At 51.1% G+C, this 12,038-nt stretch overlaps 1 protein-coding gene across 3 annotated transcripts in view; it reads right to left on the reverse strand.

Moving 5' to 3' along the window:
• Positions 1–5,637: 5,637 nt before the first annotated feature.
• Positions 5,638–12,038, reverse strand: part of CNGB1 (cyclic nucleotide gated channel subunit beta 1) — a 30,863-nt gene continuing 24,462 nt past the window's right edge. The window contains exons 29-33 of one of the 3 annotated variants that reach the window (XM_077185057.1): positions 11,888–11,971; positions 11,043–11,161; positions 10,328–10,474; positions 9,576–9,798; positions 5,638–8,293 (exon numbers count right to left, since the gene is read on the reverse strand). In XM_077185057.1, coding sequence (XP_077041172.1) covers positions 8,081–8,293; positions 9,576–9,798; positions 10,328–10,474; positions 11,043–11,161; positions 11,888–11,971 — 786 coding nt within the window. In that variant the 3' untranslated portion in view covers positions 5,638–8,080. Of the gene's footprint in view, positions 8,294–9,557; positions 9,799–10,327; positions 10,475–11,042; positions 11,162–11,887; positions 11,972–12,038 lie in introns of all 3 variants that reach the window. The other 2 variants (XM_077185056.1, XM_077185058.1) reach the window with 2 other exon arrangements.

A 12,038-nucleotide genomic window follows, 5' to 3' on the forward strand; every position in this document is an offset into this window, starting at 1 on the left:
ACCAAAGAGATCCATGAATCTAGCTGCCAAAATTTTACAGGAAAAACTATGTTTTCTTGTTAACACAAAAATAGATCCATAACTACCACGGCCACTCATCCTGTTACAAAACAAAAGCAAAATTTCTTGTTCCTGTGTTGGTGCTTCAAAGCTTCTTTCCCAGCAGACTCTAGAATTACAAACTGCACCCACAGTGCTGGGATCTGTCCTCAAAGCAGGCTTGACACCCAGTAAGGGTCTTCTGCTTCCTGGCTGAGCCAGGGAAAACTGGAGAAGACAAGCAAAGGAAACACTGAACTCCAGCCTCCTGCTGTGGTTTAGGGAGGAAGGAGCAGCACAGTGCTGTGCAAGGCTATTTTAGAACAGAAAAGTTTTACATCTACGCCCAATGAATATTAAAGAGCCACACGCTTCGCTCTGCTGCCTGAGCTGATTTAATTCCTCCTCATGGAGAGGAGCAGACCCACACCCAGATTTTCATGTATGTGCCTCAGAGGTGAACGGGATGTGAAGGGTGAACCTGAGTCTTCTCTGCCAGGGGATCCCTTCAGCAATCACTCCCAACTGGAAAAACAAGGAGACATCAAGGAAAAGCTGGCAGTGCAGGCAGGGTTTGTGCAGGCTGAGGTGGAATGAATGGCTGCCAGCTTCCTGGGCTTCCACATCTGTCTGCACATCCAAGAGGGGTGAGATGGAGAAGGAAATGGGACACAAGGTGGGAGCAAGGCATGGCCAGGGCACCCAGCAGAGATGGGACCAGGGCTCTCTGGGGCTCAGGCATCTCTATTCACTTATCTTCATCTTTAGCCCACCAGACAAAATGTGCAGCTGAATTAACCCCCCAGGAAGCAACAGCAAAATAAACACAGAGCCTGTGTGCAAACATCCAGGGATGTTTCATGGAAACAACTCCAACCCAAAGGCATTGTGCTGGTTTTCATCCCCAGCCTTTGATTTTGACACAGACAATGCCCTGCTTGCCCCCAGCGCCCACCACTGCTCTCACCTGTGGAGCCATCCAGGCCAACCCTGGTCCTGGGCACTTTTTCTGGAAGCATCCTCCTGCACAGGTGAGTCTCCTCATGGTGCCCATGGGTCTGCAGTGCTCACGCTCCTCGCCGTGGGCAGGGATGCTCTCCACAGCCTGCATCCTGCTCCTCCTGCTGCTCCAGCCCTGCATGGACAGTCCTGCCAGCACCCACAGGGTGTGCATGGCTCAGCACAGCCTGGGAAGGGGCCCTGAGCTCGGGGTCTGGTCTGTGGGCAGCCCCTCTCAGGCACCAGGAGCGAGCTGGGCTGGCTGATGCTGGCAGCAGCTCCCTGGGGTGGGATCCTTCCCTGTGCTTTCCCACACCTGGTGCCACAGGGCTGGCACAGCAGCACTGGAAAATCGCTGGCTTTTCATCAGGGGCTTTGTTGGCTCTGTCCCAGCCTCAGGGGTCTCTGAGTGCAGCCCCCCTGCAGTTCCTCCCTACTGGGGACCAGTAAATGCTGTGGTGCAGATGGTCCCTAACGGTGCCTGGTCCCAGGAGGGTCCCAGTGCTGGTGCAGACAGGGTGGTGGCGCTGCCCAGGGATGCTCCAGCCTCCCCAGCAAGCCAGGCCAGAGGATGGCTTCTGCACCCAGCCCTGCCTTCCCCACTGAATTGCTCAGCCCATCTCTTGTGCTCTGTCCCATCCGTGGCCAGAGACAGGGAGAGCTCCGTGCCCTCTGCTCCCATCTGCCAGCGCATTAGGAAAACGAGAGCTGATTAAAGTCCATCCCCTCCCGAGCACCATTGGTCCCAGCAAATTGCTGACACCACAATGTGGGGGCAGTGGCAGCCAGGTGGACTTCCCTCTGCCCACAGACACCCAGTGCTAGATGGGTTTGGGATTGCTTTGGGGTCTGAGCGTTTTCTGTGGTCACAAGAAGTGCTTAAACTGCAGAAAATGAATGTGTTAATTTGATTTTCTTTTTCCTATTGCCTGTTAAGAGGTTGGTTCAGCCTCTCCTTGCAGCCCTGCTCCTCCTGCACAAGGATGCCAAGATGGGATGGGAAGGAGCTTCTGGGTGCCCACAGCACCCCATTAACCCAGCCACCCACTGGAAGGCCCCTGTAGCACCAAAAAATCTCCTGTTTCTCAAGGCAGGCCAGCTGGAAAGCCCCATTTCCCTCCCAATTATCTCCACCTGCCAGCACTTTCTAGAAGGCAGTTAAGAACATTGAAACTGGGGAGATTTGCAAAATAAACAGCGATCAAACGCAAAGCCCTGGGTTCCTGCTCCGAGGGTGTCTGCCAAGACACACAGATCGTATCAGGCTAATTTACAAAAGGAAAACCGCCCTAATTAGTGCTCAGGAAAGCACTTTAATGAGAAGAGCATTAGTGCAAAAAGCAAGAGTGCCAAGAGGTCAAGCTGTTCCTAATGCCAGAAAAACAGGAAATGGGGCACAGCTGATCTCTGCCCACCCAAGCCGCAGCACCAATTTCTCATTTTTTTAGTAATATCTCCGGCTGTGAGTGAGGAATTCAGAAAACCCAGAGTGTAAAGCCCAGCGGCCGGGCAGAGCCTCCATCGGCAGCTCTGAGCATCGGGATGCCAGGTGAGGAGAGGGCTCCCTGCAGCCGCCTCCCCTCCCTTTGGGGGCAGAATGCAGCTTTTTTGGGTTTTCCCCTATAAAGGGAGGAGCAGGAGCCCTGTCAATGCCACCTCCCCTCCCTTTTGGGGCAGAATGCAGCTTTATGGGGTTTCACCTGTGAAAGAAAGAGCAGGAGCCCTGTCAGTGCCGCCTCCCCTCCCTTTGGGGCAGAATGCAGCTTTATGGGGTTTCACCTATGAAGGGAAGAGCAGGAGCCCTGTCAGTGCCGCCTCCCCTCCCTTTGGGGGCAGAATGCAGGTTTTATGGGTTTTCCCCTATAAAGGGAGGAGCAGAAGCCCTGTCAATGCCACCTCCCCTCCCTTTGGGGGCAGAATGCAGCTTTTATGGGGTTTCACCTATAAAGGGAAGAGCAGGAGCCCTGTCAGTGCCGCCTCCCCTCCCTTTTGGGGCAGAATGCAGCTTTTATGGGTTTTCCCCTATAAAGGAGGAGCAGGAGCCCTGTCAATGCCACAGCCTCTCTCGCCTGCCCGCGGCTCTGCCGGTGGCCAGTAACCATGGCAGCGGAGGGATTTGCACGTGATTTTGGCATTTCTGCAGCACAAAAGAGCCTCTTATCTAGAATGAGTGACTGCTCTGGCTGGTCTTCATTCCTCTGCTTATTGCTGAGGCATCGTGGGGCAGCTCATGGGATGCTCACCATGGGGCAAATTCGGGCCGTCCCGGCGATGCTCCCCAGATCATCCCTGGGGGCTCCAGGATGCCCCGGGTGCTCCCCAGCCCCAGAATCGACCCCACTGCGGGAGGCAGAGCCAGCCCTCCCCACCACTGCTGGCAAACAGAGCAGGGGAGGGAGCAGGGATCGTCCTGCTGGGCTCAGCTTTGCAAAACGAGCATCTGCAAACCCTGGGAAGCCATCTGGGCCACGCTGGCTGTCCCCAGGATGTCACAGCCCAGCTGCAGGGGTGCTCCCTGGCATCCCCACGACCTGATTTATCTCACTCCCCCAGTTGTTTACATTTCTTCTCAAATTTCTTCCAGTTTATCCAAGAAAACAGTTTTGAGCCTTTAACTGTTCCACTTCCAGCTCTTCTCATGCCTCAAGGGACTTCTAAGAGCAGGGAAAACTGCATGAAAGAACAAAGGTTTCTAGTCTTCAATTCTTCAGATGATCAAACCCTGGTACTGCACAGATCCCCCTTAGACATTCACCCTAGGGCATGAACCAAAGTGGGCAAGTTTCATCCCAAAACCAGAACAGGTAAATGAGGAAAGAATGAGAAAAGGAAAGGTCATTGAGCCTGAGCTCAGCCTCAGCTGCTGCTAACAGGAGCTGCCATGGGCATCCAATGGTTGTGAGCCTCTGTATGGCCCCTTTCCAAAAGGTGGTCTGGTGTTTTTTCAGGGTGCTAACTCCAGTGGGACCATTACTGCACTAAAAAGGAGCTGTGTGCTCAGAGCAGAGAAAACCAGACTTGTATCAGCTCCATTTCAGGGGAAGGCAAAAGGGATTCAGACAGATTTATATGCAAGTGTCACTCAAAGCAGAGCTACACAAAGGAAAAAAATATATATAGACAGAAAAAGTGGGTTACAGACTGTTCCCAAACTAGGAGTGTGTCCTGCTGGCTAAGGTCTGCAGGTTTCAAGGTTGAAGTGCTTAATTTTATTTCAAGCTTCCTAATTAAACACCATTTAACTGGGCTTTCCATTTATCCTGCAATTTCTTTCTGGACCTGTGTCTAATCCCCAAACCTGCTTATTTGCTTTTACTTTCGTTACAACCTTATCAGTGATTAACCTGCAATTGCACTTAATCTTTTTAAAAGATTTCTCTGGCTATAAATACAGAGAAGCTACCTGCCCTGTTTCTGTCCAGGGGAAAATAACTTCCCTCACTGCCAGGTGTCTGTGGTGGGTTGTACTATTCCTTCTGTCAGCTGATTTTTCTAATGGGAGACATTTGTCTTCTCTAACTTCCTACAGAACATTGAATCAGTGTCAGTTCTCTGAAAGACACAGGCCACAAGGAATATGAATACACCCCCAGTATATACATAAAAAAATTCCATATATAAAAATATAAACCGCATATATAAAGGCTCCAGTAAAGATGCTACTGGTGACAGTGAGGCAAAACCTTCCACATTCCTACAGCTCCAAAGACAAGCTCTTCTTCCTTCAGCACTTCTCTATTCCACTCATTTCACTAAAAAGCTGCAACAGCTAAAATATCACTGCAAGAAAACCTGGTTTCTATGGCAATAAGCAGCTGCCTGTCAAGATTCCCTAAGTGCTGCATTAATAGAAGAGAGGATCTCATATCAGATCGACCCCAGACTTGAGGACACCAAGAGGAATGAGCAAAAGCTAATAAGAAATGCAGTAAAGGTACATGGAGTGTTACCAAAGCCATCAGGAATGTTCCAAGGGCAGTGGAGGGAACACTGAGTGATGAGTGCCCTCTGCAAGGTATTTATTGGAGCCAGTGCAAAGGAAGCCCATTGCAAACACAGCAAAACTGGTAAATGAATGGAATTTAAAAATGCAACAGAAGAAATCCAAGCCATGGCAACCCCCAAACAAGAGGCACTGAAGTCTCTGTCCTCTGTCATCTCTAAACAGAGCAGAGCAAACAGACCTGAGCTCAACTCCCAGCCCAGCCCGCAAGTCTAGCCCTACCTTGACCTTAATTATTACCTGGAGAATAATCTCTCCAAAGAACTAAAGCCATAAACAGATCACAGAGAAGGATAATTTCAGATCTCCCCATGGTTCCAGAATTACCAGTTGTGTATCCATCACCACCTCATGCTGCCTGCTGAAAACTAAGATCTTCAAGCAATCTTTTCTATTTAAGAAAGTTTTTTTTTCCCCTCCTATTGGTGATTAAAGACAAATTACAATCCTACTACCAATATTATGTGACCTCTTGAGCCTCTCAATTATTTATTGGGAAATCTGAACTGCATGTGAGGATTTTCTGGCTCTGTCAGTGCATGAGTGAGCAAGAAGTCAAAATAACAGCTGGAATGTTGAAATAAATCCACACCAAATAAATGGTAATCTACATGGTGTTTATTGTAGATACAGTGAATTATGAGAGCAATTACAGCCCACTATTTATTTAAATGCTTTTTCTAAAGAATATTAAATCACAGAAGTAAATCAGAGCCCCAGTGCGATTTTTGCACGTTTCCTGGCTTGATTATATAAATATTTAAAGAGTGTAAAAAACCCACAACTTTTCACTCCCCATCAAAATCTTCTAGCTGGCAGGAAACCACTTGCAAATGTCTGAGGATGAGAAATATTCAGGGAGGTTTTGGTGAGTGCAGGCTCTCCCCTGCAATGTGATCCTTCAGACCCTCCTGCAGTACAGTGGAGCTCATTAAATTTGTTTAAAAAGAAAGCAAGGCATTATTAACTAATGCTAACACCTATTCTGCCTTTATTTTTTGCCACAGAAACCCATACACTTTGCAAGAGAGGAGGGGAAAAAGCAGCAAAAGGAGATCCCAAAGGAGGGGAAGGTCAGCCCTGGATGGGAAGAGGGATCAGCCAGGGGGTGCCAGCATCCCTGCCACCCTTCCCTGTGTCCCAGCCAGACCTGTGGAACCTGCAGCACTGCTCCCTGCGTTTGCTGAACACCTGGGGAGCGCCTTGGCCACGGTGACAGGGCTGCTCCCTGCAGCTAAACCTGCCCCAGCTTCTCCTCCCGAGGATGGAAAGTGGCTCCCCTCTGTGGGAACATGGACAGCCAAAAACTTGGGGAGGATCTGCAAACCTCACCCAGCACCACCTCATGCACTGCTCCTCACCACCTCTCAGCTCACTCTGCTGGGCGCTGCCTTGGAGGAGGATGAGGAGGGAGCTGGGGCACCTTGAGCCATGAGCTGGGTGCTGAGCAGGTGTTTGCCTTCCCCTCCAGCACCCGGCCCCAGCACAGTGGGACAGTGACTTCATGACTTCAGAGCTGAGCAGCACCAGGGTGGCTTCTCTCCCCTGGGAAATGTGGCCAGCAGCCAGCCTGAGGTGGCTGAAGGGCTGGGAATTGCCTGCTGGAAATGGGGATGCTGTGGGAATGTGACCCCTGTTGATGGAGTGGCAAAATTTTCCTTTGTCCCCTCAAAAAGGAAAGAAGCCCAGAAGTTTCTCTCCTCAATGAGGTGAAAAGCCACCTCATAGGCTTAGGGGACTTCCCCCCAAACTCAAGGATAGCTAATTGGACAGAAGCCAAAAAGTCTCACTTGGGCAACTGACTAGAAAAAGAAGTGAACAGAGAAAGTAATTGCTCTTGTGAGGTGTTTTATGAGGAACAAGAACCTCTTGCACCTGGCTTGGTTTTTCTCTGTTTGTTATTTTTTTTGCCTTTTATTAAACCTTTTCATTTCCAACACTGCAACAGAAGCCATCCTGCTGATTTTTATGCCTCCAAAGGTAGCTGAGCTATCTTGGGTGTGTTATAGACCTCTGAGAGCTGGTGAGACCTGGCTCGAGGGGGCTCCTATAACAGGATGCCACTGAGGTCCAGCACGGAGTGCAGGGGAGCCCCTGCATGCTCATGCATGCTTGAGGGCACATGGCAGGCTCAGAGCTGACTCTGAAGCACTGTCTGGGAGAGGAGGGCTCTTTCTGCACTTCTCTTTCCCCTCTCAGCTGGGAGCCAACTCTGCTTCTCCCTTCCTGCTCTCTGTTTATCACTGCCAGCAGTGGCAGCACAGAAAAATCCCAAGGTTGGAAAAGAACTCCAGGAACATCCATCTCATCCAGGATTGTGCTTCTCTATCCTTGAAAGATGCTCATCAAATCTCCCCAAAAGAGCCCCCAGTAATGGAGAGCCCACCACCTTCCCAGCAGGAATTCTTCCCAGTGGCAAAGCCAAGGTGGTCTTGGCACCACGAGGGGACCCTCAGGCATCTTGCAGTCTGTGCACTTGGGGACAGAGCTTGGCATTCTCATGACAGCCTGATCTGTGAGCAAATCAAGCTTGGCCTGTGAGCATAGCCCACATCCTTTTCAGATGAATCACTCCCCACTGCTGCTGTCAACCTTGAGGAGCCCAACAGAGAAACCTTGTTGTGTTTTTTTTCCCTTGGTTGTTTCTAGCCAAGTGGTGACTCAGCTGTCAGAGGTGAATAACTCTTCATGCTTTGTCTGAACACTCATTAACCATCCAGAGCCATAAAAAGCAATTTTTACATAGCTCTCCTTCCACAAGGCCAGATTTCAAAGCAAGAGGGCTGACCTGAGATTTAGTGGGGAATTCATAAAGGTGCTCAATAGATCTGCAGAGTGGAGGAACCTTACATGGTTCTGGGTCAAATGGCAGAGGGTTTTATCAGCAGTGATTGAGGGTCTGGGCAGAAGAAAGAGGCAGATCCTACCCACAGCACATAGCAAAACCTACAGCCACTGCATGGAAATCATTAACAACAAAAATCTGCTGGCCCAGGCATTTGCCTGACTCCTACGCCTGCCCTGGGCCCTGCTGCTGTTTCATTGCTCTTCTTTCTTTTCATCTTTCTCTGAAATCTCAGCAGCAAGGATTTCCTCATCCTCTTTTGCTGTGGAAATCACACGAATGGTGACTGAATGATCAGAAGATTCTGAGGATATTTCCTCTCCCGGGCGGGTTTGTGCTCTGCGGGATGTGACAGGAGATCTCTGGTGCACTGGTGACTTCGGTGGGGTTGGGCTGACACTGGAACCCTGCAATGAAAAGTTAAAAAAGAGGCAAAAACAACCTTAGCAGATCCTTGCCCACTACCCCTGACATGGCAAAGCTGGACAGGAGTTTGTGGTTCCACCACAGGATCTCCACCCTGGGATGCCAGCTTGATGCCAGAGCTGCTCCCTGCAAGAGGGGCTGCTGGATTCTATCCTGCCTGTCTAGAGCAGCACAGAGGGAGGAGCACAGCAGAGCTCTCCCACCTCTGCACTAACTCTTGGTTTGCTCCTGAAGCTTCTGGAGGGGCTGGTCTTGGCCAAACCTGGCGCTAGAGCTGCTGTGAGGGAGCAATCCAGCCTGCCCTGTCCTCCTTTGGAGGGGAGCATTCGAGGCCAGCCCCAGGGATGTGCCAAGGAGAGAGATGTCAGCAGGTCCTACTCACCCACCAGTGGGGTCAGTTCCCAGTTCATTCACCCTTCAGCACTTGTTTCAGGGCTTCTTTTCCCTCATTCAGAGCCCTCATTGCCACTGCTCACTGCTGGTTATGGATTAATGTTAAACACCACATGGTTTGAAGCTTCTCAAGCCTCTGGAGGGCTGCAGAATTGCAGCTGTGCTTGGCATCAGCCTGGTGTTTACCCAGCCTCAAGGTCACTGCCCTCCCTGTGCACATCCACATGTGATAAGTGTGCCTGGCTCCATGCTGAGAATAACAGCAGGGGCTGCACGGAGACAAAACTTTCCTTACAAGTTTAGTTGAGACAGCTGGAAATAAAAAAGGGGGAAAAAAGGACAGGGCCATTTTCCTTTTCAGCTGCCCATGGCAAAAAGCAAGGGGGTTCCTGCAGAGGTGGCAGGATGGCATTGCAGGCTGTGGGCACCCCTGTCCTGGCCACCTGGGGAAAGATTTGGGACATCAGCTGGGCTGTGGGTGCCAGTACATTGATTAATTGATTAATTATTAATCATAATTATTAATTATGACTAATTATCCTGTCTCTGCAGGATAGAAAAGACATTCATTCATCTATGGCTATAGCCCAGCTAGAAATTGGACTCAGGCTTAGCACAGGCAGGCAAAAATTTAATGTATTTCCCTTTTGTATAGCAAAACATGGGATACTGGCACTCCACCCAAGCCCTGTGCAAGATGCTGGGTCACCCCTTCCTGTCTGCCCACGCTTTGAGAGACCCCAGCATCCTGAGCTCGGTCCTCTAAGGCGCCTGAACCACTCCAGAGCTGGTGGGGAGGGCACTTTTGGCACCAAGGGAAGCAAAGCCGCATCTCTGTGCTCCCGTGCTGACCTGCGCCTCCTGCATCGCCTGCGCCTCCTGCATCGCCTGCGCCTCCTGCATCGCCTGCAGCTCCTGCAGCTCCCGCAGCCTCCAGCGGAGCCGCCCCAGGGGCCCCTTGCCCCCCATCCTCCCCGTGGCCGCCAGGGCAGCCCTGAACAGCTTTGGGGTCTCAGCTTTCGGGGGGATGACCAGGGCATCTCCGGGGCCTCCCTTCTCATCTTTGGGTTTGTTGTTGCTTCTCAGCATTTTCCTGCAGCACGGAAAGGGAGAGGTGATGTCAGCCCGGGAACATTCTGTTAGCTGGATTTTATAATGCAGAGAACCCAGGCGTTAAAAGCACAAGGAGCTTTGCGTGTCTTAGGGAGGACAGAACAACAAATCTAAGCGATGCTAAAAACCAAACCGAACCTTTACAGGGGTTTTTAAGCGAAGGCACTTTGGCCACGCTCCTTGCCCAGCTCCACCCACTGTGGACAAATCTAAGCGATGCTAAAAACCAAACCGAACCTTTGCACGGGTTCTTAAGCGAAGGCACTTTGGCCACGCTCCTTGCCCAGCTCCGGCCGCTGTGCCAGGCGGATTTTGGCCGGCGGAGGCTCCGGAGCAGCGCCGGGGGCCGGGTGCCCTCTGCCGAGGGACGGCGGCCGCAGCCGCTCCGGGAGCGGGGGCTCCGCACAGGAGCATCCCAGGGCTTCACACAGAGAGAAACCCCCCCCGAGACTGCGAAGCCCCGGCTCTGCTCGTTTTACACCCCAGAAGGCAGCAGCCCAAGCACGCACTTGGCTTTCTTGCGCAGCAGCTTCTGAGACTCCGGGTAATGCACCAAAATCTCGTTCAAGTCTTTCTTCTCCAAAATAAAAAGGTTGGCGAAGCCGTGGGCCACGACGTTTGCTGTGCGGCGATTTCCCCCTCCTGCTGCCAGCAGGCTGGGAGAGACAATGCGAGACATCAACACCTCTGTTGGCAGGCTCGGAACTGCAAATCTCCTTTACACGTCTGCACCTCTCTCTTTCAGGGGACTCAGAGTTTAATTTTCACTCCTGATGGGATTTATCGTGCTGTTTTTAAAGAATGATAAAGGGAAACCTTGCATGGAGTACTATATAAAATATTATTTGTGGGTTTGAAGGGTTAAATATTGCGTTTTACACAATACTGGGCTGTGGGGAGGCAGCAGTATTGCTGTGCTACCAACCGGTGCAGGGCTTTTCATTCCCGTGGAAGGGCTGGGAGACTGTATTTGTGAAACACCTTTTCTGATCAATTTTCCCATTCCTCCATCCATATTCCCCTGTTTACCATCACCAGCTCCCCAGGCAGAAGACAACACGATGACAGAAACAGCAGGAAAGCTGTGATTTGTGTCTCAGCCTCTGCCCAGCATTCATGGCTCTCAGTCACAAAGATTAATTGGGATGCTGCTGATCCCTCCACTTCCCACCCTGCTCACCCACAGGCTGTATTTCCCCAGCTCCCTGGCAATGCTTCTCTCACCTGATTTCCCCAAAGACAGATCCAGCTTTCAGAGTCACCAGCACGGATTTGCCGTCGGGTCCCCCCAGCACCTGCACCTGTCCCGCCTGGATGATGTACATCTCCCGGCCGATCTCTCCCTGCAAGGAAGGGGGAGCTGCCTGGGGTGCCCAGAAACAGGGACACCTCAGGGATGCCCTAAGGAGCACCCTGCTGGGAATCCCCATGGCCATACTGCCCTCTCCAAGATCCCAAAATGTCTTGATGGTGCTCACTCCTGAGCATTCTCATCTCAGCATCCCCAAGACCCCAACTGTAGCCGTGATGTTTTATGAAAAATCCTTTCCTTAGGATTTTTTCTCCTGAGAAGCTGAGAGGCCTCAGGAACAAAATGCAAACAATGATTATCTGCTGCTGTGGAATGCAACAGATTGATCTGTGATTGGTCCATGTTGGTTGTTTCTAATTAATGGCCAATCACAGCCCAGCTGTCCGGACTGTCTCGGTCAGACACAAGCTTTTGTTATCATTCTTCTTCTTGCTTGCTGGCCTTCTGATGAAATCCTTTCTTGTCTTCTTTTAGTATAGTTTTAATATAATATATATAATAAAATAATAAATGAAGCCTTCTGAAACATGGAGTCAGATCCTCATCTCTTCCCTCTTCCTAGGACCCCTATGAACACCACCACACCCGACAAGCTTTCCCCTGCTGTTCAGAGCTGCTTTGTACAGGGCCAGCTGCCACTGAGGGTGTTTTTGCTCCAAATTCCCTCCCTGTGAGGTGGCTCAGCAGGGTGATGGGCCAGGCCTGGCTCTCCCTGTGCCCTGCACAGCCTGGCTGTGACTCCCAAGCATCCCCTTACCTTCTTGCACACGTAGTCGTTGGGCAGGTACACCACCGATCTGAGCCGCTTCAGCATGTCAAAGATCATCTGTCTGTCACAGCCCTGGGCCCAAACAGAGCCAAAACATGCCAGCCTCAGTGTGTGCTGGCATGGCAGGCTGTGCCAGGCA

Source organism: Agelaius phoeniceus, chromosome 12 (genome assembly GCF_051311805.1).
Source record: "Agelaius phoeniceus isolate bAgePho1 chromosome 12, bAgePho1.hap1, whole genome shotgun sequence".
Taxonomy (NCBI): domain Eukaryota; kingdom Metazoa; phylum Chordata; class Aves; order Passeriformes; family Icteridae; genus Agelaius; species Agelaius phoeniceus.